General features: G+C 40.8%; 2 protein-coding genes across 4 annotated transcripts in view; one reads left to right on the top strand and one right to left on the bottom strand.

Annotated features, from left to right (window-relative positions):
* Positions 1 to 17,978, top strand: LOC103133637 (protein FAM13B). Of its 2 annotated transcripts, XM_016667999.1 has the most exons (22): positions 1 to 276; positions 1,104 to 1,305; positions 1,438 to 1,647; positions 2,061 to 2,235; positions 4,331 to 4,505; positions 5,329 to 5,453; positions 8,881 to 9,102; positions 9,206 to 9,287; positions 9,495 to 9,595; positions 10,092 to 10,100; positions 10,410 to 10,467; positions 10,734 to 10,808; positions 11,941 to 12,121; positions 12,966 to 13,215; positions 13,344 to 13,476; positions 14,108 to 14,189; positions 14,432 to 14,667; positions 14,788 to 14,871; positions 14,983 to 15,084; positions 15,405 to 15,619; positions 15,948 to 16,049; positions 16,542 to 17,978. In XM_016667999.1, exons 1-22 carry the CDS (start codon positions 247 to 249, stop codon positions 16,663 to 16,665), a joined length of 2,973 nt encoding a protein of 990 aa, XP_016523485.1. In that variant the 5' UTR covers positions 1 to 246; the 3' UTR covers positions 16,666 to 17,978. The 2 variants fall into 2 exon arrangements, with proteins under 2 accessions (XP_016523485.1, XP_016523486.1); XM_016668000.1 differs by lacking the exon at positions 10,092 to 10,100.
* The window catches only part of phyhiplb (phytanoyl-CoA 2-hydroxylase interacting protein-like b), a 17,082-nt gene continuing 8,867 nt past the window's right edge, over positions 17,633 to 25,847 (bottom strand). For both annotated transcript variants that reach the window (XM_016668001.1, XM_007545408.2), the window contains exons 2-5: positions 24,873 to 25,060; positions 22,951 to 23,125; positions 20,843 to 20,960; positions 17,633 to 18,897 (exon numbers count right to left, since the gene is read on the bottom strand). In XM_016668001.1, the coding sequence (XP_016523487.1) occupies positions 18,360 to 18,897; positions 20,843 to 20,960; positions 22,951 to 23,125; positions 24,873 to 25,060 (1,019 nt within the window). In that variant the 3' untranslated portion in view covers positions 17,633 to 18,359. The remainder of the gene's footprint in view (positions 18,898 to 20,842; positions 20,961 to 22,950; positions 23,126 to 24,872; positions 25,061 to 25,847) is intronic.

Here is a 25,847-nt window from a genome sequence, read left to right on the forward strand (position 1 = left end):
CGTGACTAGTAACGTAAACAATTTGCCAGTGAAGTTAGCAGGAGGATACTGAGCCAAAAAGGCTTCCTTAAGATAACTTTTTTATATATAAATTTGAGATTATCCAGCCGCCGGGATGTGAAGACCATGGCAACGATTAGTCGGGAATCTTCGAAAGTTTCTGTAAGCGGAGCATTCATTTGGACAAGATGAAAATCCGTCTACAACTCAAAGGCGGGGAGCTGTTCCAGTCCACTGAGCTGAAAAATGGGCGCAAGCGCTTCAATATCCTCCTGTGTAAGTTCACATATTCAGTGTGTTATTCTACTACTGAAGGCTTTCCTACGTCATTATGCAGCATGTCCGAATTAATTTTGTACAGTTTTCCTTTTTTTTTCCAGTGGGTCCCTGAATGCGGGTTTTTTTTTATCATGCAACGTCTGTGTCATGTTGCCAGGCACTCTAGGATTGGACTTGTTTCAAATATCTCATAGTTCTGGAGACCGACGTTACTTTTAAGGAAGATTCAGGTTACGTTATCTTTAAGGGTCAGTAATGAAAAGAAAAAAAAAATCTAGATACTAATAAAATTATTATCAAATTACTTTGTCATTCTTCACTTTTATTCAATAAGTCATAAGAAAATGTAAAACGGGACTTTACCTAAATTAATTCTATATGATAAACAACAAACCTTTGAAAAATATTAATTATAATACTCCACATTACATAGGTAAGGTAGTGAAGGAGAAAAGATAATTACAACATTTTAACTTCTGTCTCTGGTCCAAGGTGTTATAGCCTACACGGTTTCCGTCCATCCATCCTGATCTACTTGAAAGAAATCCACAGTAAATTGAATTTTTGTGAACTTTGGTTTTCTTGCCAACTTAAATTGTTGAAAAAAAAAAAAAATGCACGTGGAAGCTAATTTGAGTCCGGAGAAGTTTTTACATTCAAATGAATCCTTGTAAGTATATTCAGATATTTAAATACTAAAATCAAGGTGGGTGTGAAATGGTAACATACTTAACCACAACTATGTTTTTAAACTACTTCTGGTGTTTGTTAACGTTAATGTAATAAATGAGATCTCCCTCTGTTAATTTCTCTTCTCGCTGCAGAACAACATATCTTCAGTGAAAATAATAAGACCCAACTCTAAAGTCGGCCCAGAACTCACAGTTCCTGCACATGTTCCAGCTCCTGCAGAACGGCCAGCGTGTGTATTCGGTGTTGCTTTGGAAAAACTAAATGAGAATGGGCAGATGGTCAATGGGATACCTCTTGTCTTAAGAGACATGGTAGAGTTCTTGGAAAAGTATGGTACGCAAAGCCCTCTGAGTCTCTTAACTAAATTGCTTTATTCACACTCCCTGTTTTTTTTGTGTTTTTTTTTACATTTAACTCAAGCGTCATCTGTGTGTGTTGTGACCGAATATGTTTTCCCTATTTTAGGACTGCACCACAGGGGTCTGTTTCGTTTGTGTGGGTCCACGGCACGTGTGAAGCAGCTGAGGGAACAGTTGGACCAAGGAGAGAGAGTGGACCTGGACCAATTGGGGGACGTCACCACTGTAGCTTCTCTACTCAAGCTCTTCCTGCGGGAATTACCCACTCCTTTAGTTCCTGAACCGCATCGCAAGCAGCTGGTTCTCATCCTAAAAGGTGCTTTAGAAAATGACTTTTATGGTATACACCTTATTACATTTTCACTATTTATGTGTGTATAAGCATGTGTTTCTTATGCTTCAGATGTAAATCATTTATATTTCAGGTATTTGAGTTGAGCAGGAAGTCATCAATGACATCCTGTTGCACTCAGCTGTAAATATGACTTTCTATTCTAAATAGCTATTCTTTGGATAAAAAAAACAAAAACACGTCATTCAAGTATTCAGATGTGTTTTCCGATGTTTATATATGAGGAAAAATATATTTGTTTGATTAAAGGTTTGGTTTTTGTGGTTTCTTTTTGGTTTGCGAATATTCCACTTAAATAAAACTTAGTTAAATTAAAGCATTGTACTCATCTTTACCAAGGACACTAATCAATTTTCAATGTTTCTGCATATTTTTAGGGTGTACACGTGAGCTGAACCAAAGACTGAGAGAAAACCTTTGCCTCCTGCCTGATTTCAGCCTCAATATTCTCTCTTACCTCTTCCACTTCCTGTCGAAAGTAGCCTCTCAGAGTTTGTCCAACCACATGCCTATGGAAAATCTAGCTACCATCTTTGGACCTTGTATATTTCAGTAAGTTGCTTCCGTCTCCCTAAAATTGCAACAGGAGACATGAATTTTGACCAAATGGTGTAATTTATGTCAGGTTTCTTTTCGTTTATTAATATTTCAAGTTCAAAATACATTGTTTCGGCATCTAGACCTGTTGCTTTGTCATTCGTTATAAATACATATACAACCAGGCCAGCAGTGCTGTCTGTGGTGGATGTTTCTGTCGCACATATGTTTGTAATTCTGGTAGATTGCAGTGCAGAAAAAAAAAAAAAAAAGAAAACAGACTGTTCCTCATGAAAGCAGCCTTCTATGTATGTGGCACAGTTCAAACGCTTTGCTGCTGAGTGTTTGTTGTGTGAAGTCGAGTTCACCCCCTCGTAGGAAATGGGTGTGATCTGCTGCCCGTAATGCAGAGCATGGCACAGAAAACGACTTACAGATACGAACGAGGTCTTCAAGAGTTTGCTTGTTGCTTCTCCCTTCCTGTTTACTGAACTGTAAACACGCTGAGTCTCTATGGAGCCTCGCACAACAAGTGACTGGTGGGCTTTAGTGACAGTAGAAAGGAGTCATTATATCAGGCCCACTCGTCATTCTTTGATCTCTGTTGTATTAGTTGTTTTGTGCCTGTTAGTCATCGCATAAAGCCCAGCGTCTCAGAGGAAGGTGTTCATCGTAGCCACGGGCGAGAACAGTTTGAGTTTGGGTAGCTGGAAAAAAGAAGGCCGGAAAAAAAAGAACGGCTGTGAATTATGCAGTTTATTTTTGCTTTCTACAAAAATGTGAACGGCTTTGGGAGACAAATGTAGTGTTTCATTTATTCAATTCATTTCAATAATTACAATAATAATAATAAAAAAAATAACGGCAGTTTAATTGACTGAGTAAAGATTTTTTCTCAGGTTTAGTTTAAGATTTCCATAGTCTAATCAGGGAAGGCAGGCATTGCATGCCAACACTGGAACATATGTGCTTGGTGGCAGCTTCAGTGACACAGTCTGTGCCCCATAACTCCTCCATATTTGCCTCCCAAATGCCTTCATAGACAGCCACTTCCTCTCATATGTCTCTGTGATGTAACACGTGATAGACTTCTAAATGTTTTGTCTGCCATACAAACACATCTGTTCCTGCTTAGGTTTTCTGCATTTTTTCCCCCCCACCACTCTTTAGATCTTTCTTCCTTTTAGTTTTTTTTTTTATTTTTTATTTTTGCATAAGTGGAGTACACTGATTTTAAATTAATAGGTTATATTGGATCAACAGAATAACATGTTGGAAATAAATCTTAGCTGGTAGGCCAATTTGATATGAGTTGATGATTAGGACTGAAACGATTAATCAGATTAATCGTAATGATTCGATTATCGCAATAAACATCATCTAATTTAGTAAATAATTAATCGTTAGCTGGAGGATTCAGACTCAGAAAAAGACCAATTGTAGAAAAAAAACCTCAGAGCAGTAATTAAGCCAAAAATGTACTTATGCAGCATACATTGCACTTAATATAAAATAAAACACTTTGTCTGCATGTTGTACCAAGAACTCCTCAAGTATTTGCTTCATGATTATGTCAAAAGAAAAAAAGAAAATCTCCAATTAACCACCTTGTTCCATCAAATTATTAATTAGTTAATACAAAAATAATTAACAGATCTGCCCATATTTTTAGCTGTAGATGGATCATTTGCTATAAAAGATCAAGCATTCACTAAAGGAATGCTATGTTATTGTATTTTAGGCAATGGAATGTCTATTTTCTTATTTACAAAAGGAATTAATTGGTAGTGCTTTTGCAGGATTCAATGTATTTCTGTTTTATAAAAACAAGGCTTAAATGAAAAATCTGCAGAATGTGTCTTTTTTTTAAAAAATCCAGTTAAATGATTAATTATCAGAATAATTGACAACTAAAATAAACGTTACTTACAGCCCTATAGTGATGATTTGTGCTTTGCTTGAACTGTTCCTCTCAGGACAGCGCTGTTTGTGCCTCTGGCCACTAGATGGCAATCTTTACCACTGTGTTTGTAACTTAAATAGCCATTTTGAATGTTATAGCGTTGACAGTGACGTCGTGCTGTTGTTTCGCTTTCCTCTCTCCATGCAGTGTTCCAGCAGGGCCCAGGATCCTGGAGGAGCAGAGTGTGTCTAACACCCTGCTGCTCCACCTCCTCAGACATCATGCAGATCTCCTTCCGGTCAAAGAAGCGATCTTGATGACCCCGTCCGCTACTTCTTCCTCACCTCCTCCTCCTGCTCTCTCTGCTCTCTCACATTTTGAGGTGTGGATCAACTTATCTTGACAGAACTTGAAAAGCGTTGTTTCAGCAGGACTTAGAAAAAAAAAAGAAACATAAACGTGCCAGTGCTTCTTAATTGATTTAAGGGAACAATGTGGCCTTTTATTTATTCTTGACTTAGGAGTGAAACTTGAAATTAGATTTTTGAATTAAAGCAGAGAAATGTCCTGTGAAGTCAGAATCTCAAGTGGGAAAGTCTGAGGTTTCCCCACCAACCCTGACCTCAAAGTGCTCACTATATGCAGGTGAAATTCAAAACTGCATAGAAATACAGAGTTTTTAGCTTTAACGCTGATTTAGTTACTAAATCCCACTGCTTTCTGATATTTGAGCGGTGACTGATGTCATTCCTAAATCCAAATACTGACTTCAGTGTTAAAATAGTATTTTGTACAAAACCACTAGAACTTGTCCTGTTGGTTCATTGTCATCCACTACAGTTTGTACTGGGATATCTTTAAATTTTCACAACTGTGCTTCTGATGAACAAGTTCCAGATGAATGAATTTAAGAACATGATCAGTGTCATTGCTTCTAAACTGTTTTGTAATATATATATTTATATATTTTTTAAACTTGTGTATGTGGCTTAATTTGTTTTACGTATGATTAACGTGTTGCCGATTTGATTTCTGGATCTCCTGGATAAATAAAGGAAAGAAAGAAGGAGAGAAACGTTTTCATTACATTGCGCAGACATGGACAGTGTTCTGTACTTGTGGAAAACGAATCCACCTGTTCCTGTAAGGAACATTTTGAACGTTGCCACGAGTTTATTAATGTCAGTGTCACCTTTCTTTGGCAGGTCCAACCCCACAGCTCTGAGTGCGATAACAGCTGCAGCATGGAGAGGTTGGAGGAAGAGATCGCTTCGATTTCTGGGGGCTTTGCTTCTGAACTAACTCTGCAGATGCAATTACCACTCAACAGGTACTCCTCGTCTCTCTATGGATGGATGGATTGATTCTTGCTGTGACTTGGTCCAAAAGAAAGTTAGCGTTTCTTTAATTCATTGGAAACATGGATAATTTAATTAAATAATGAAGAACTACCCTAACATTGATAATCACCTAAATGTTCTTAAAGTTTTAGTAAAGACAAATAACATTTAAGAAAAATCACTTGCACAACAAGCTTTAAGCAACTCAGTTTTCATCAGTCTTAGAATGGACTAATTTGCTTTATTGTGGTTAGTAGGAACACAATACTATCAACTATTCTTTCCACACCCCACAATTATATTAATACGCCTCGTCTCCTGATAGGAATAAGAAAAAAAAATAATCTGACAACCATTTTTAGTCTAACGATCATACATTCTTCTTGAAGGCTGTAAGGTTGTATTAGACATGAAGTGATATTTAACATCTGCACGCAGCGTTGCATTTGTGCGTCAGGCATTCAGATGCTTTTTTTTTTTTCCCCCATAACTGACATTTAAGCATATGTGTCCTCTGCTAAACCTTTTGTGATGGAAGTAAAATGAGACTGTCTTGTTGACTGTTCAAACTGAAAGGGCGATTTCAAGCGAGAAATGTAATAGTTTCGATGTTTGACGCCAAACTAGCCGTAAATTTGATTCAAACGTAGCCTCTGATGACAGACGAGTCATGCAGTTTGTTGTTTGAGGCTTTGGGACACGCAGCTGATGACGCCCCGAGAGTGTAATTCTTCCCATCCGACACATAAAGAATGGCGATATTGCAGGTCTGTGCATTGCAGCTGATCAGCAGACAGCTGTTTGTTGTGTCTTCACACCTCATGCTCATTTTTGTTCGCTTTTCCTTTTACATATAAAGCAGGTTAATTCAAATAAAGCAGGTTAATTCAAATAACGTGTAGATTTTAAAGTGCAATATTTCTCCAGGACTGGTTCCCACACTGTAAATCAGGAAGTTGTTTTATACATCATGCACACAAAGGGATATTCCACCTACGTGCATTTCAGTCTAAGCTGGGTAAGCAGAAATGTCCGCTGACAAAGAGTGACCAGATGCAGCAGAAGCGGAGTGTGAAAGGAGGCCAGTTTTATGTTTTGCCTTTGTTTTTGAGTCATCACAGGGCAAATCTCAATCATTTTTCATCAACAGCTTCCTACGCTCATCTGCTCTGCAGGAGAGAGAGATGCTGCATCATTCCAAATGTTTGGCTGGTTTCCTCGCCTCACCGAGGAACGTTAAATTGGATAGCTGGAGTAAATACTAGGAAGGCAACACTTCTGTTTTCCACATTTTTATTTCCCACGTAAAAAAAAAGAAAGCTGTGCAGAATTAAGATCATACAGCTACATTTCTTATTTTCTCTCTCTCTGTTTTTTATAAAAATCAAATAACTCAGAGCTCTTTAGATATTTTCTTCTGGATTGTCAAAATTACAATCCTAACACAATTCTGGTTGGACAGCACAGTATATGCTTGGAAGTATTATGATAAAAGCATAATGACAATATGTGAGGGTTACAGTATATCATACATATTGGGGTCAATGAGATCAAAGTCAAGGGTAAATAATGCTTGGATTTATGAAAATCTCCTTCTCTATACCCATTGCAATGTAGAGGGTGGCGTATTTTAAAAATAATAATAATAATTTGAAACAATTCCTGATCAGATTTTATGAAATTACCCTTGAAACTGAAACATATAATGAGAAAAATAGCTCAGTTTGGGTCAAAGGTGTGCAGAGGGTTACCATGACATTTATGCTGGTTGCATGTAAACTTCTGACCGGTGCTGTAAATGTGGGTCGTCTTGATGTTTCTGCTTATTCTGATTCTTATGCAGTTAGAATCAACAACATTCACATAACTTACATTCACAGATTCGCCTCTATATAATTGTGCTTTCCACTTAAGTTCTCTATTTACTAAGTGGTTTGTTGACGTCGTTCATTTCACTTATTCCCACAGTGGTCCTTATCGAGGCCAGTTCCAGAAATGTGTCAAATGCCAAGACAGGCATGTTTTGTGAGATGAGCTTAGTCCCTTGTGGGTTTGGTTTTTGATGATGAAGGAGTTTCTCCTCAGTGGTAAAGATGTTAGGATGTGTGTGCTGTCCTCTGTTGGCCTTTCTGACCCACTTCTGTCCGTGCCGCTGTGCTGTTCCGGTTTCTGCTAACTCTAAATATGATTGAGCAGTTTTGAACTCCGGCCCCTTTATCGTCACAGGCGAGAGTGTGTTTGTGTGTGTGTGTGTAGGGAAGTAACTGAAGCAATCGGGTCAGTAGTTTTTGCCTCCGGAACTTTTTTTTTTTTTGCAACCATTAAGCCTTTGTCGTCTCTGCGCTCCTTTCTTTTCATCCTCGTCTTTTCTCCAGAGCAGCAGACTGTTTGCTGTTTGCTTGCTTGTTGTCTTACGTCTTAGTCTGTTGTGAGAAATGTTCTCGTCTTTGATCTGCTTTAGCGTCGGCAACTGTGGATCAACGGTTCACCGCAAGTGAGTGGACAAATGGATAAAACTATTCTGAGCACGCTGCTGGTATTTGTCTGCAAAGAAGTCTGCTGTTTGATAATCAGTGACTAATATCTATGATGATTTACTGAACATTTATCACTGTGAGTGTTATCAACACCCTCGGCTATTTGTTAATTCATTTTCACCACTATGTTTTGGGGTGTGATTAGAGTTGTTTAAAGCGGGTAAATAGAGAACCAGAATGGATCCTGTATTTCATTTAGTGCTGCGATGCGGAGCTTTAAGCGACGTTTTATCCTGTGTGGTTTAAGACCAGAAATTGTTTTCTGTTTTTTAAAGGTCAACGTTAACTTTAATACATGTTTACTATGTTTACATTCTCTCGTTAGCGTGCCATTTCCGGATCTGCTCCCATAATTACAGCCATAATTTTGAATAAAATCTGTTTTGTCAGACCAGATTAAATAAAAACTTGAAATGTGTAGGATGTTTATCATTGCAGTAAGCAATGATAAATTAAAATGAGCTATTCTGATTATTAATGTTTTTTAAAGGGCAATTTTGTGTTGGGAGACTTCATAATCTATTTTATTCATGGCTTCGGTTGTGTGTGGTTTGTATTTCCGTTTTAGTTATCGCTTTTGGCTGTTGTTTTTTTTATTTTGGATATTTAAATTATCTCACAGCTCCAGTGTGAAGTCATCCTAAAATGATATTATTATGAATATATTACTTGAAAAGGTCTCAAAACAACAATATTATCATATATTGCAATTACAGTGGAAAAAATTATTTGTCTATGTTTTCACCCCTTTTTACACCTATATTAAATCCAGGGGATGGAATTTGTGGTTCTAACAACGAAAAACAAACATCCACAGCAAACGTTTTCTTTTGTCTTTCCCTTCCTGTCCGTTTTGTTCTCGTATTTCTGTCGTTTCAAGTTGTGACAAACTGCTGCCAGCTTGTAAGAACCGCTCTGACGTCAGCGCTGACATTCAGCCGCCGACTGCAAACCGGGAGGTTCTGCAGGAAGGCAGGATCACAGCGGAAGCAGGCAGCACTCTCTCCCGTCACGCTGACCTGCTGCCAGAGCGTCAGCCGCAGACCGCACAGCCTCAGAGCGCGTCGGGGGAGCCTTCTGAAACGACGTCTACCGTGCGACGGTGATTTTTGTTCAAGGCACTGCATTTTAACCCAGTGGTCACACGACGGTTTTTGTCGAAATATGTGTTCCTTGCTAATAACCCGTTCACCTCATCTCACCAGGATTTTATTTCAGACAGTACAACCCAACACCGGATCAAAACTGAAACAGGAGAAAGAAGACAGATTCGTTTGCTCTTCTTCGGTGTGCATCTGCTCTTTCTGCTGTTCATTCAGCAACACGTATTCGTTCACTCTTAAATATTACTTCTAGATATTATTTTAGAAAAACTTCACCAGTATACATTCCGGAAGAACTAAATGAAACTTTATTTGAAAATTAACTTTCACGTGCAAGACTAAATAAAAATGGATCAAACTGTTTTTGTTTGTTTGTTTTTGTTTACTTCAGGTTTCCAGCAGCAGCATAGGACAGAACTGGCCTCATTCAGATCTCTGCATGTCGAGCGAATCACAAAGCAAAATGCAAATAAATAGTCCGCTGTCAGACAGGTGAGATAAAACGGCACCATGTTTATTAAAAACAAAACGAAAAAAAAAGTGTGAGCGCTAATCTTCCCTCATGTCCTGATTTCCTTCAGTAATTTGTTCTCAAATAATTCGTATTATCAAAACAGTTCGGTTTAAGTATTTAACATTTGGTGATTGAATCACTTGTTAGTGAATTGCTTTTTTTTTTTTTGCTTTTTAAAAAAAAAAAAATCAGTGAAAGTGTATCAGATGTATTTAGATGGATACTAGAGTTATTTTCCTTCCTCTCAGGAAGACAAATATGACCGGGGCTCAGCCGGGTCATGGCTGAGCCCCGCAGTCGGTTCAGAAGTAGGTTACCAGAGCACCGCGCTGCTCACAGTCACGGCTTTGATGTGATTCCGGTCCAACTAACACTGACGCGCTGCAGGGCCTCACGTGGAGCAGGCCGACTAACTGTGTCAGATGGACTTAGCCTGGCTGGTCGCTGAGTTTTTGTGTCTGTTTGTCTCCGCAGAACGCCTTGGTAAGCCGGACCTTAGTACCATCATGCCATAGGAAGCGACCGTCTCAGTTACGCCTCACTCATTCGAGCCATAAACAGTCCATGATTTAACATACCGACTGCAGATCTAAACACATCTGTTTTCAGCCATGTTCATGATCACTGCTTGCTATTAAAGTTACATGGAGTGTAGCCAGAGGTAGAACGAGAGCTGGCGCACAATTTGTGAAGCTGGCTTTTGTTTTTTTTTTTTTGTTTTTTTGCACTGGCACTTAGTCCGATTTGATTGGGGTTTTCTGCTTCAGTTCATTGTGCTTCCTTGTTTTCTAGCCTACTGTGCTGTATACAGTGCAAGACAGAAGATGAAGGGACGGTGTCCCAATACAAGGTAAACTGGCTTTTCTGCAGAATAGTGGCTGTGGTCTGGAAATCGGTTTATAGTTTCAGATTTGCATTGTTTCACTTGAACATGCAAGGGAAAATAAAATGTTTTTTTCTGTTTTTAAGAAGAAAAAAAAAACATTTAACTTCAAGAAATTTGGTCATATTACTTCACCCATTTGGTCCTTTTTGAAATCTAATAAATCTGTAAGGAGCTATTTTTGTTTTTCATGCATATGGCTTTGTTACTGATGGAGTTTTCTCTTCCTTCAGAGGAGCAAAGGAGGAGGATGCTGTGGTTTCTCTGACACACATAGCGACTGCAGAGGCACACACAGCTGCTATGACGTAAGTTCTCCTTCCTCGCAGTCCTTTTTATTTTTGTGCCATGGATTGTAAAATAACTCTTGGTGATACCTGGAGTTATTTTCTGAAAATCCCCTGCATGTGTCTGGGTGTTTGTGCCTGGCCGCCCGTAGGTGTTTATCTTCCGTAATAATAGCCTCGCTTGCTGCCCTCCCCTCACATCCGTCCACCTCCTCTGGCTGACGCACAAACCTGGTTTTTATTTATTTTTTTATTTAATTTTTTTTTTATGAATGAACCGCTGAGGAGGATGAGCGAAAGGAACCTCAGCCTATACCTGCTGCCGCCGCTGCTGATGTCACATCAAATATGTGGTCCAATACGATTTTGTTTTACGATAAAACCCGACCTCACTGGGTTTTTTTTTCCCTCTGCAATACAGAGTCAGAACGAACCGCATCCACACACACACACACACACGCAAACCCATCCTGGCGAACAGTTATTCCGACTCCCCGCATCGCCATTACATCGACTTCTTAACCCAGCCGGACTACGTTGCTGTGGAAACGGCTAGTCACACACAGTAACTCTCTCCCCTGCGCACGCACCCACACGACACGCAGCAACACGAGCGACATCCCCGCAGCCGCCGCCCCTTCATCCGCGCACTATGAATAACCCATGTGGAGGCTGCTCGTCCGCAGAGGTGTCGGGAATGCCGGTCGGGAGGACTTAAGAAATTCTCGAAAGGCGCTCGCAGAGACACAAACACGTGGACGAGGGGAGGCAGGGAACGCTTGTCTGGATGCGGGTGCAATCCGGGAATCCGACCCGCTCGCCTGGCGGGGAGACCACTTTGACTACAGCCGTGGAAGTTTTGTGAAGCGGTGGGGGGAAAGTCTTTTATTGGATTTCTTTTACAAAGATCACGTACACAGAGCTGTTTCTGCTCCTACCCCTCCCCCCACATACACGCCCCCCTTCACCGACCAGTTCACCTAATTTTGAAAGTCTGTTTCCGACCAAAGGAGAGGATTTGTTTTCCAGGATTTCCAGAAAATTCCTGAAGCTCACGTGAAGAGCCAAAGACCGCCAGCCGCGCTTCTTCCCCGACCTCGTCAGTCATTTTTCTGTCCGCGGCCCTGAGAACATGTTCTGCTTCTGTTTTCAGACTCCTACCCTCAAGCTCCGAGCCCTGGACTCGAGACCCTCGTCAGACTCATTAAACCCCCCGGCTCAGGACGACACGCCGGCGCGGCGGCAGCCTTTTCCCTCCGAAGCTCATCGTTTGAACCAAACTCTGCCTCTGTCTCCGTCTCAGCATCAGCACACAGTTGACTCATCACAAGAAAGTAAGACGGAACCAGTGAAGTGATACTGATGCAGTGGAAGATTGCAAATGCATTGTGTTGGACTTTCAGGGACAAATCCACTGTCTCAGTGAGATTAATGTGAATTCCATAGAGAATAAAAACACGTTTTAAACACTTCATTGGCTAAAACTGTGCTTCCAGTTTTAACGGGTTTTCTAGAGTCATTTGTCAATCAGACAGAGATCAGAATGTACAATTTACCCTGACCTGGTCTAATCTGGGATCAGGAAGTCAAATAGGGAAAAATCTGATTTTTTTCATGTGCTTTAAACGCATCAAAACTTTGTTTTTGGACTATAAGAGCATCAGAATGCATGTGCTTTTAATCACTTAAAAAAAAAAAAATCAAACAGAGGTCAATCGACACATGAGAATAATTATGCAATGTTTTCATTTTATGTTGGATTTTAAGCTGCTACCTTTTTCCTACAGTGTCTATTCCTCAGGTGTTTTAATTATTAGAAAAACAATCTGAATACGTAATTCTAAATCAGACCTTAAAGAAAGTGGGTATCATCCAGTCGCGATGATTAATCCAGTCACATTAATATTCATCTTTACTGCAAAGATTAATGTGTTTTATTAAACACATTAATAGACCTGCTTGAAATGAGAGTGATGCCTTCCACATATTTGCTGAAGACAGAAGAAATTTAAATAGTCAACACAATTGAGTTTGCCGCTGTGTTTTATTTATTTCTTAGCTAATTGCTCTGTTCCCTTTTCCGGAACCAGTTCTTCAACCCACCAGACAATTTCTGTTTTCTTTTTTTCCCTATTATAAGTCTCAGAGGATATGCTGTCTTTGCTCCCTGTCTTCTAGCACACCACTCACCTCCGTCTCTGTCGGAGTCCGGCTCCTCTCTCTCCGCCACCTCCAGTACAGAAGGACTTGTGAGAGAAGGCAGCTTGCCGAGCCCACCGCTGCCTTACTCCAGCCCGCTCTTATCCCGTTTTACCCCCGGCGATTGCCCCGTTCCCTCGCCGCGCTGCCCGAGCCTCAGCCACAGCCTGCGCTACAACCTCGACCCCGACACGGCTCCGTCGCCGCCCCGCTCGCAGCACATACGCATGTGAGACAAACGAGACAGCTCGGGCAGATTTCTCATTGTTTTTGGTGGTAGGGTTTTTTTTTGTGTGTGTGTGTGTGTGTGTATGTAACACACACAGCATGGATTATTAACAGACTTTACCTCTCCAGGGCTCGCTGCAGCGTCCCTGCAGAGCAGGAAGACGGTTCTGTGTCCGTCTCGGCTCTCAACAGACACATTCACACGCTCAGGAAGAAGATCAGGCGATTTGAGGAGCATTTTGAGCAAGAGAGGCACTACAAGGTAAGCATAGACTCAAGAATTATAAATGCAGTTCGTATGGAACAGTTCCCAACAATTTGTTGTTCCCAACAATTCGACATGGTGCCAAATGTTTATCTACGAAGAGCATTTATTGTTCTTCACAGATGAGGTTCTTTATATTAAGACTTTTTGTCTTTGGCTTGTCACATCAACACATCAACATTTCTTCTGTTCTTTAAAAAAAAAAAAAACATTTAGTGAAGGACAGTCCAATCCAAAAGTTACTGAATGTAAAATGAAGAGGCTTTATTTTTGTCCATATGCCATAAAGCAGCAGAATGATTCTTTTTTCCCCACATCGAAAGCCCTGGTATTTTGTCTCATGATTTGTTTAACCTAGACCCAATTGATGCCGAAGCAGTTCAGTTCCATGTCTTGAACCTAAAATGTTTTAAAATGTGGAGGTTTATATATTTGAGTCTGGAAAAAAGGTTGAATTTTGAAAATAAAATGTGCCGAAACCCTTTAAAGCGAACAAATGGCTCCTCTGCTGGTAAACTGGAAAACTGTAGTTTGTTCTATAAAGTATCTTTTACAAAGCAAGTTAGCAAAACAAAACAAAAATGGCTCTGCTGTTAATGATCACTTTTTTTTAATATTTTGCTCTCAGCCAGCACATAATGACAAAACCTCTCATCCAGAAGTGGCCAAACTGATGAAGGAGCTCATCAGGAGCCGCAAGCAGCTGAAAGGTCAGTTATTAAACCATGACTAGAGTGGGAGGAATATTTTTTTTTACTCTAAAGCTGCTCCTTTGGGGGTGGTTGTTATTTATGCAGGAAATCTATAGAAAAATCACAACTTTTATGGAAAGTTGTGATTTTTCACAACTTCCAAAGTGGTATTTTTTTTTTAAATATTTTAGTTCAAATCCTTAAAATATACACATATTTTTACTTTAAAAATCTGACCCTTTTCCTTGTTTCTTCTTCAGAAATAAAGCTGACACAGTCCGAAGAGTCGGGACTGAAGGGACTTGGAGGTTTCGGTCCCTCAGGTGAAACCTGCAGGACCAATGCAGAGCAGCGGGAGGCGGTGCCGACAGGAACTGAGCTTCGGCCGATCAACAATAACAGCAACGCCACGCAGAACTTGGAGGAAACGGTGAACTTGATCACCAACCGACTGAGGGAGAGGAGGAGTGAGCTGGGTTTGCCGGACAGCATCAAGGTCGGTGCTGTAGAAACGCTCTCATCACTGACACAGTGATTTTACATTAAGCTTAGAGTTCAAGTCAAACAAGATGCTAAAATAAATGCCAGCTTGTTATACTTTGTCCTCTTTGTGCAGGACATGTCCCATTTCCAGTTGAGCATGGAAAAGACCTGCATGCAGAAGTGTTTGCTGTACTTTGAGGGTCTGCATGGACGCCCGGTACGACAGAACTTTTTTTTTTTTTTTTCCAAAACGTTTCTTCTTTGCATTTTAATTTGTGTAGAATTTTAATTCTCACAAATTTAAACAATGCTCTTTGTGCAATTTCAGATCACCAGGCAGCAACGGACTCTGATGAAACCGTTCTACGATCGGTACCGTCTGCTCAAGCAGCTGCTTTCTTCCGCCTCCACAGCAGCCATTACGACCATTGTGAGTTGCAGTTCAAGCAAAAATGTTTTTTTTATTTTAAGGATCATCGCTCGGATCTTAAATTCTCACTAAGACGTTCAGGGAATTCTCTCCGACCCTGACGCCACAAACAAATGCAGCTGCCAGCAGTAAGTGTCGCTGTGCCCTCTAGTGGTCATTATAAGAGCTACATAAACTGCCTGCTGTATGCACACAGCTAGACGTTGACAAATTGCTGAATAATGATGCAGAAGCTGCTGGTTTTAACAGATTAAACAACTGGCATCTTCTTTACGGTAAAGTAGTGTTTGTTTTGTTTGTTTGTTTTGTGTTTTTTCCAGGAGGAAGAGGAGGGCTCTGATGAAGACCACTTTAAGCAGCAAAGCTCCAGAGAGCAGCCACTATGGTTAAAAACGCCTCAGTGCATGTCATCAGAGGAGCCCCAGTTTACATCGTCTGTGGAAACGTCTGAAACGCCGGTGGTGTCTCCGCTGGATGAGGGGAAGACTTTCCAGGCACAGGTCATCACTATGGCAACACTACATGAAGCATCCAGGTACTGCTTCTCTGCATACTGGTGTGTGTGTGTGTGTGTGTGTGTAAAACAAAGCAGAGGCTTTCATAAGATTTACTTTAGGTTAGCTGTCACATTTCCAGGTTAGGCGAAAATGACGCCACATATTTAAGCATATTTAACACTTTGGATGGCTGTTTATTTGGGACCCACAGTCTAATATGAAATTTGATTAAAGTATTTCCCTAACCCAAGTAACCTTTAGAGATACCTCTAAAGGTTTCATGCATGATTTATGCATCTTTTCAGCTTATTAAATGACAGCATACGCAGGTTGACGCTTGTGCATAAAATGTCTTCCTTCATGCAGGCAAGAATTACTAGGTCACCTCCGGATGGTTCGATTAGAGAAACGACGGCTTCACCAAACCCTCCAAGAGTTCGAAGACCGTTTCTACGCACAGACCGGCAGGTAGCCGCAACACGCACTAAAAAAAAAAAACACAAGTCCTCCTGATTTCTTGGCATTTCCGTTTTATTTAGTCTTTTAATAAACTTGGAACATTTGGTTGCTTTTTTTTTTCTTTTTCTTTTTTAAACAATGCCTTGTGAAAAACAAAAGACATCCACAAAAAGAAGAAAAACCATCGCAATGGTACAACAGTGTAATGCACACCCATGACACGTTAACCCAGCACAGAGAGCTCAAGGAGGAGACGGGGATAGACGTTTTGTTCTGAACTGTACACGTCCTGTTAGTCCTCCAAAGTAAAATACAGTTAGTTGTTGAATACAAGACACACACTGTACAAAGCTATCTGAGTAAGGCAACGTAGGGACCATCAACCAGTCGTGGAAGCTGCTGCAGTTTGTTTCGAAACTTTGAAAAACAAAAGAGAAAAAGCATAGAAAGAAAAGGTTTTCGCCGTTTTTGCATCGTCTCACCTGCGTGTCTCGCTAACAGGGTCTGTCAGAAGGAGGACCGTGGACCAATGGCGGAGGAGTACTGCCAGTACAAGAACCTCAAGGCGAAGCTCCGCCTACTGGAGGCTCTGCTCAGTAAACAAGACTCAACCAAAGCAAGTTGAGTTACTCACAGTGGGACTTTTCTTTTTTTTTTTTAGCTCAACACAACTCTCGTTTGTTTTTTTTTGTTGTTTTTTTCTTTTAACTGCTTCGATGCCGATGGGTTTTGTTTCATTCCATGCTCGTAATGTAAATGCACTTTACATGAAGAAAACTGAATGACCGAAAATCGCTGACACTCTAAATGAACACCGGGTCTGGATCTGCTTTTCTTTTTTTTTTTTTTTTTCCATCCCCACCATTTAGGACACTTTTTCATAACCCTGTCGTAGCCATTTTAGCACAGTTACCATGTCAACAATGAAGCAGCCTTAGTTACATTCGACTAATTTGTGAAGACTTCATGTATATTATGGCACTTTACTACTCACTTCCTTCCCTTATACCAAAAAATATTTTCCTTCCCCCGTAGTTGATGTGGGAACTGTCTTATGGAGAAAAAAAAACAAAAAACTAAACTTTAAATAAGCTTCAACATAAATCAGCAAGACAATCCAGCAGTGTTTGTGCATGTCGGTTTGTTTGTTTTTTTTGTCCTACATTGTGCTATGATATGCATTCATATTTTCATAGGTCATCTAAATTACGATCATCTGATTTAGATGTTGATCTTGAAACATATGCAGTGAACGTAGGCGTCATAGTGCAAGTTGAGTTTGAAATGTACTTTTTTCCCCCCTGCCTATATGAAGTCACCCCTCCCCCGAAATGTCCATGTTGACAAGGATATGCGCTTTTGAGATTGTGCACTTCTGGTTTATATAGTTTTCTATGTATTTATATCCATCTATCTATATATATATATATATATGAGTGTATCAATAAAAATAAATATTTTTTCACATTTATTCTGCAAAAAACACATTTCATGGTTCTACTTTCTTTTTTCAGTGATGATGAAATATGGTGGAGGTGCTGACAGCTTCAACACTCATGCTGCACAGAACTGCATCATGCTGTTTTTTTTGTTTTTTTTAAGTTTAATAAATTGCTCACAGTTTGTCACCAAAAGACCTTGTGGATACACACGGAGAGATTGTTGCATTAGTGCGGTTCGGATTCCGCCGCGATTTAACGTCCAGGTTTTAATTCCTTTGGTATAAAAGAAATGAAATGAAACTGATCCGAGTGTTGCAGCCCTAGAAAACTGTAGTACCAGTCCGTGCCACTAGTAGGAGGTAAGTAGAGATCTGAATTAATCAATTGAAATGACGTGGAATGCGAATTCAGAGTCTCAATTGCTAGTTAACAGTGCATCAGTAACACAGAGGCTAAGATTGTTAATTTAACATGGATCTTTATATAATAATAATAATAATAATAATAATTAAAAAAAGCACAAAGTTTAATAGAAGCAGACTTTTAGTACAGTTAAAGGGTTTGGTCAGTACACAAATATGAACTAAGTGATGATGGTGTTTTTACCTTTATTAGATGATGATAATTCAAGGATGTTTATTTTTTTAAATTTTTCTTTGATCTTTGGGAATGACGGCTTTCGGTAGGGACGGGGAGCAATGAGCCTTATAAATCTGCTGCTCCATGCACGTGTTCGCCAGCTTCGTCGGTCCTTGTGGCCTTCCTTCGTTTGTGTGGATGGGGTCAGTCAAAAAAAAAAAAAAATCAAGTCCCTCTCTCCCCCTCCTGGACTTTGGGCTCCCTTTTTTTTTTTTTTTTTTTTTTCTGTTTTTGTTGTTTAGCGTCCCACGCTGATGTTGCAGGTCTTGCAGCTGGGGTCCTTCTTGGCGTTTACCGTGGACAGACTCATGAGCTGGTGCCCGCTGATCTCCGCCACCGTGCCCAGAGCCAGGTCCACGGGCTCCGTGTAGATCACCTCCAAGATGACGTCTTGGGCGTGGTGGAACACCAGGCCGCCGTCTTCGTCCTGCTTGCAGGTCAGGAAGCGGTTGTTGCCGATGTCGAGGGCGGGCAGCCTCTGCTTGCAGAAGTCGTCGCCCCTGGAGCCCCGCGGCGCCAGGACCAGGATGACGTAGTGGTAGGCCGTGTACATGCAGTAGAAGTCTCCGAAGTACAGGTTGGTGTCGGGGTTGAAGAGCGCGTCGGCCCGCACCTCGAAGCGAAGGCGGCCGTAGGGGGAGTCCTGCGGCGGCTTGCCGGTGTTGAACTCTGTGTTGCAGCTGAAGAAGATTCCCTCCAGCTTGCCGCTGATGGGCGAGCCGTGACTGCCGCTGTTGTCTTTCACCGACGGCATCATCCGGTTGTCCTGCGCCTCCCTGGAGTTTTGAAAGAACAGATCTGGGTTTTATTTTCATGTCGGCTTTCCCTCGGAGCGATCTGCTAAGGAATCTGCAACGCGTCTTTTATTTCTAGCCATGACAACCGCAGACTTTAATGTACTTAATTTGGATTTTGTGTGATAGACCGAGACAATAGGCACAGACTTGTGCTCCTTGATCTTCGTGATGCTGTTTGTTTACCATTTTTCTCCATCAAAACTCTGAGAACACTTGGGTTTATGAGAGTTCCCTCTGTGGAACAACAATAGCAGTTTCTTGTCTATTTAGAGGTAACAAATGTCTTGAGTCCTTCACAGAATAATTTGCATGTGCACTGAAGCAGAATTTTGCAGTTTGATATTTAATCGACTGATTACTTCATCTGGATCTAGAAAAAGGAGGTTAAATACAAATGCATAGTTCAGTTCCCAGATTTTCTAGATAACAATAATAATAAAAAAAGAAAGAACAGTTCTGCACTACTCTGTGTTGATATGTCTTGTAAATTCCCAACAAACTATTTTGAATTTTGACAAGATGACAAAGTTCAAGAGGCATCAATGTTTTTTTTCAAGGCACTGTACAGATTTATGTAATGCATTTGTTTCTTTCCAATTAAAAACAGGACAGCTAGGATTTAGTGGAGGGATCTTAAATGACCAATTATGCTTATCATCTGTTACCAAGGAGACGACAGCACAGTCTCTTGTTTTACTTGTTTAAATAACCACTTAATAAATCAGTTTTCTTTAATCTTATGTTATAGACATAAATTATTTAAGGACAGGCATGGAAGTATTTTCATAAATTCATAGAAATCTAGATTTTAAAAAAAAATAAGCTAGTGCCACCACAATAAAAAAAATAATCTTTTGAAAATATGGACAGCTCCAGAAAAAACAAAAACGCACTAAAACAGAATAAATATGACCTCAAATTGTCAAACTATAAACCCCAGTCCTGTAGCTATATCTCCAGAAATCCTGTTTTCATTGTGGGAGTAATACAATAATTCTGCTCTCAACGTAGGAAAACGGCAGTACCGGTAATCCCCACATGATGGGGTAGTTCACCAAACACGCTCTCCAGGAACTGGTTTAGCTGCAACTCAGCAAAAAAAAAAAAAAAAATAGAAAAAGGAATGACGTCAGGTTGGACAGCAGCAGACAAAAGAGTGCTCAGAATCTGCAGCATAAGTAAAGAAACTGTTGTATAACTGGGAGCAATTCCTCCAGGCGATCCGGTGGAAGGAAAACAGGAGAAAGAGAGGAATGTCCGTTTGAAGAGAAGAAAAGAAAAAAAAATCTGACAAAAACCCTGTCCGCCTACTCTGTGTAGCTGAGTGTTGTCAGCTCACTTTCAGTAAAAACATGAGGGAGTAAAAACAACCTTCCCGTATCTAAGGCTGTGTGTGTATATGTGTGAAGAGAAGTCTCCTGGAAGAACTGGCTGTTTGCTACAGTAGTTTTGATGTGGCATGTTTGGATTGATGGCAGTAATTCGGATGCTTACAGCGGCTCCCTCCAGCTGATTCTCATTTCTTCCCCTGAGGCAGCTGGAGAGAAAGGCTTTAAAGCAAGAGTTAGGAGGCCACCATGTTGTTTTGTAGCGCAAAAGGTTTCTGTAGCGATCAGTCTCCATCCCTGAATTGTCTTGGCAGCAGCGCACGAATAAAATCCACACGTGCCGAGAACAAAGTGTTAGAAAACCTGTCCTTGTTAACTCACGACCGCTTTAATAAATATCTCACTGAAACACATGCTCGCCAGAAGCGGAGAGCGTTGCACGTCGTTAATTTAAGACGCGTAAAAGAGCAGCGCTGCTTCGTTCGGGGTAAATTTGACAAAGTGTCTCTTGACATTAATAACAAATCTACCCAGAGTGAGTAAATAAGTGGTGATAAAAAATAAGTGGTGATGAAAGCAGTTATGGCTGTGCCCACCTGGCATGATCGAAGTACTCGTTATGCTGGTTCCTGTAGAAAACAGAGAACCGCAGCATCCGCCCGGCAATGACTTCGGCCTTCTCCAGCAACTGGGTTAGATGAACCGTAGAGTAATCTAGAAACAGATTCGTTATTTTATTGGTAAACACACACACACAAAAACCCCCATAGAAAACAGATCATCAACTGTCATGAATCCATATTGAAATTTTCAGGTATTTAAAAAAAAAAGCCAAATATCTTCCATTCTGCCAATGAAGAAATTTGAACTTAACATGAAGAATAATTAAATGATTCCCCTCCAAATATCCCCTTTGCGACGGAGCAACTGGAGCAAAAACATTTAATCAAGTCTCGTAATATAATTCTACTCCCACCAATCACATCAGGGGCTTTTTCTTAATGAGTGCGAGTAACAGGCCAAAAATACGCTAGTACTCCAACAAACCAGTGCTTGAAGACGAACGAAACAAGATGTGCAGTTTTGTTTGGTTTTCTTTTGCTATATCCAAGAGCTTTTCAAAGAACACCTTGACTTTTGTTGCTGCCCTGATCCTTCCTGTACACACAAAACATTTGTTTATTGACGTTACCAGGAGTTTATCTGCCCAGCGAGAATGTGGAGGAGGAGCAGGAACATTACAATGCCCCTCAGTTCACTTTCCTCCTTTTAATCTCCTTCACAACCCAGTCTAAGAGATGCACCAACCATCTATTTAATGTCGTCCACTTATCTGAGATCAGGTCACCGGCTGACGGGGGCTGGGATTTAAAACCCAGACATCCCTCTTTGCTTGACGATTAATATTTACCCTCGAACAAGCTCTGGTCTACTCTCAGTTGGACATACTGAGGAAAACCTTCAAAACGAGGTAATCAGATGGAAAAACCATCTCAACTGAGTCCTTTTGACACAGATCAGGAGTGGCTCTGACCTGAGCACTCTCTCCAGACGATGGAGCGACTCTCTCCATATAAGTAGGCAGTAGGGATGGAGTGAGGAAGCCGTGTGAATGTGTTGAGCCTTTTCAGCATTTGCTTCACCGGTAATACTTAATAGCGTTTGGGATTTTCAAGGCAGTATTTGTGTTTGTTGGGGGGTATGGTTGCCATGTCATGCAGTCAGAGCTACAGTTACCTAATAAAGTAGGAATAAATAATGGCTATTATCACTTTTGATGTTTATCACAACAGTACCACAAAATATCGTGAGGAAACTTTAATATTGTCCACCCCTAAATGGGAACAAGCTTCACTTTGATCTGAAGACCCAGAAAAGGGCACACTTCCACTGATAGCTCTTCAGAAACCCTCTTGCCGGTGCTAAAATTCTGTTATCCCTCTCATGCTTCGTTCTTTCTATTATTTTTCATTAGCTTAACTAAGACAGAAATAAATTATGTTGTGTGACGGGTTGATAAAGAGCCAATTTCTTTCCCAAATCTCCTTGTGTGTCAACAATCCTGGCTCATTTCTTGAGTGCAGCTGCTTTTTCATGGCTGGTTATGTTTTGATGCAAGCTATGAAATTAGGTTCAAGCACCTAATTGCTAAACAAAATTTATTTGGCTTTTCAAGAATGTTACCTTGCTGCACAGGTCCATCTGCAGCAACCCAATAAAAACGAAAATTGATTGAATTCAATGAGCTAATGATATACTGCTTGGCCTCGAGGCGTCAGAGTTAAGGACAGGCAGGGGAATGGGCACCTAAGGGCCTAAACTGTGTGTCTGTTCTCTCTACCAGGAGGCCTCAGTGGATAAGTCCCCCCCCCCTCACTCTCTCAGCCTGCTATCCATTCTTTCCCCTCCCCCACTATAAGCCTCTTGGTTGTTATGTTATGTGACTTTAGCATTCCAAACATATAGCACAGCTCCCCTTCTTCCTTTAATCCCTCTATTTTCTCATCCTCCTCCACTCCTCTATTGATCTTCTCCTCAAATCACTGCAGACTTCCTTTGATATTCTCCCTCCCAAAATGCCATCGTCTTTATTTCTGTGTGTATTTCGTACAGTTTGCCCCGCTCCGAAACCTGAAAAGGCAGCTCTGACGGAGGTCGATCGAGGACATGCGCGACAATGATCTGCGAGTTGTGGATTACGCACCGGCAGTGCAGAACTCGATGATCTCGCTCCACTCGGAGACGGTGTAGTCCCCATCGGTCTGTTTGGACGCAGTCTGGACGGCCACAGTGTACTCCGTGCGGGGGCTCAGGAACCAATGGCCCCGGACCGTCATGGGCAGGGGCACCGCCTTGGCCACGAGCTTGGTGGGAACGTCCTGGGTACAGAGAAGGGAGACAGGATGACAGGCAAGGAAAAAGGGCAAAAAAGGTCAACCTTGGCACGTCCTGATTACTCAGAAGGAGACTGACCATGTATGTCTCTCTTTCTTTTTTTAGTTTTTTATTCCCAGCTACATGCAGAGTCTGACCAGATTATTTCTACACCCAAAATGCTCTGTCAAATTTCATCAACAATCCCCCCGCCCCCCAACCACCACCACACAGGTGTCAGTTGGCCTTAGCAGCTCAGTGATTGGACCGACAGCTCCTGCCTAGCAACAGAGTCATCCCGCTACAACAAGGCAGAAAGAGGAGAGGTTCTCTGCAGCAACTCAAATAAAATAAAACACAGGAAGACGGAGGCTGATGAAACAAATGTTAAAGAATGACTAAAACAGACACAAAGCAGGGTCCGTTTTAGTGCCGCAGAGTTAGCCAATCAGAGCATCTGGCGTTAGTGTCCTAAAGTCAAAACCACCTTGAGAGGAATCTTCTTTAAGCTCTCAAAGAGGTCAAGTTGAGGTAATCCCCACCATTATTTAAAAGAGAAAAGTAAAGTAATTTCTTGATGCAGCAAAAACATCTGTAAAAGTCTTTTTTTTTAACCCCGTTACTACAGTTAATGCAAAACTTCAGTATTTCTGCATTCACCATCCCTTGCAAAAATGTGTAAGGTTGTAACGGGATGGATGCCACACCCTTTTCCCATATTTATTCAGACATGGAATAAAAACCCTAAACATTTACACGCTTTCTCAAGCTGTGTGGAAAATCTGATTTAAATGTTTGTTTGTTTTTTAAAACGTCTCCACAACTTCCAAGTGCATCACGCATGCAAAAAACAGACTTGAGGAACGCAAAGTTACAAATATAGATACTATACAGATATTTGGGTATTTATAAGTATCTGTAAATTTTATCTTTGAGAATGAACAATAATTTTCATTTTCAAAATTGCATCATCTGAAGAATATCTTGATATCATTTGAAATAAACTTACACAACTCCATTTGTATTATAAGCTAAAATCATGTTCATGTTGCTTTGACTACTGGCTGAGCATAACTATGGAAGATTCATATTATTTAACTTACAGAAACACATTTGTGCTATAGACCACTGCACTTTCGCAAAATAAATTAATAAGAATAACTGTCTAGTGATGTATGTTATGAAGTTTCATAGCCAACTCAAGGCAAAGGGAACCAAACTGCTGTTCTTGGTCCCAAAAGAACCGGAAAGATCCCAAAAGTCAGGTTTCTACACCTCCACTGATGTCTTACACATCACTCATAACTGTTCAAAGCAAAACCTTCGATCCCAGAGAGCTGAATTTGAAATATTCAAAAAAAATTATTTAAATATTTTTACACATGCACAATTCACACAAGATTCTCTCTACATATAAATCACATATGAAATGAACATAATCTGAGCAGCACAAATCTGGTTATTGTGTGTTTTTACCTTCAAAGTGGTTATGTTAGATATAATGGACCTGCTCTGTTAAACTGATTGTCACGACTCATTATTTGATCGGAACATTTTTTACCAATAATAAAATATAAAAGCCATTTCAGAGGACGATTGGCGTTCTTAATTCAATTATTTTGTGAAAATGTACCAGTAAAGAGCCAATCGTTTATTTTCAAAAGGCCATAATAACAGTCTGCTTGGTGATTCATCTCCCAGTGGCGTCACCTTTAAAAGGTTGTTTATGTGTTTGACTGGCGCCTCTGTTACCTTGTGTTTGAACTTGTTTGAGTTTTTGTTCTCCTTCTTATTCAGGTCAATGAAGTAGTGTGTGATGCGTTCCTTGCTGCGCGCCTCCATATCCCAGCAGATCTTAAAGGAGTCGCAAGTGATGTTGCTGATTTTGATGTTCTGAGGAACAGGGAGTTCTTCCATGCTGCCATCCTGGGATTTGCTATCTGTGTAATTGAGAAAAAAAAAAAGAAGTGAGAAAAAACAAACAAAAAAAAGACTGTCACCATGGAACGGCATAATAGAATAGCAAAATGGGATCAAATGACTAAAAATTCTTTGAATAATTACACTCGCTGCTTGAATATTTGCTTTACAACGACCCAGAGGTGATCATAAATCCCCATTTTATGCACACAGTTCAAAACAAGAAAACCCTGACTCCACGGATTTATAGTCAGCCTGCACAGTGGAATGACTAGAGCTTACCAAAAAAACCATAAAAAATAAAAAACTGGAGTAGCTATTCAGCACACAGCATTTACAGTATAGCCATCAAAATGCACAGCGGGACAGAGCTGCGTACTGTATACGCTGCCATGGAAACACCGCTCTCTGCACGCTTGTGCACATATCTGCTTTACAGAGCCTCAGCAGTGTTACAAATCCGATACTCAACTCCCTTCTCTTCTAAGCGGCCTCATCGGTTCTACGAATCTTCTGCAGAAGCAAGGGCGTTCGAGCAGTAATCGGGGGTCACGTTATTGCCACAGTGTCACTAACCCATTTGGCCTCTACCAAAAGCCCAATGCGCTGCAGCAAACCTCACATTTTCTCTGCTGCACGGCTGCCAACGGCTTTACAACTCAAAGTTCACCCAGAGGCTGATGGAAAAACAAAACCCCGCTGAATAAGAGCTTTGTCACGTAAGACGGAGTATGGACTTTGAGACGCCCACTTGGCATGGCAACAATGCATTTGCTGTGTATTGCTCTGGGGTCTGCACACAACAGT

Source organism: Poecilia formosa, unplaced genomic scaffold, assembly GCF_000485575.1.
Source record: "Poecilia formosa unplaced genomic scaffold, Poecilia_formosa-5.1.2 Scaffold12, whole genome shotgun sequence".
Taxonomy (NCBI): domain Eukaryota; kingdom Metazoa; phylum Chordata; class Actinopteri; order Cyprinodontiformes; family Poeciliidae; genus Poecilia; species Poecilia formosa.

Excerpts from the sequence above, each read along its gene's own strand:
- LOC103133637 (XM_016667999.1), top strand. The coding sequence starts at position 247 with ATGGGCGCAAGCGCTTCAATATCCTCCTGT. Across the intron at positions 12,122-12,965 it reads AGTTGACTCATCACAAGAAA|CACACCACTCACCTCCGTCT; the intron begins GTAAGACGGAAC and ends CCTGTCTTCTAG. Across the intron at positions 13,216-13,343 it reads CGCTCGCAGCACATACGCAT|GGCTCGCTGCAGCGTCCCTG; the intron begins GTGAGACAAACG and ends TTACCTCTCCAG.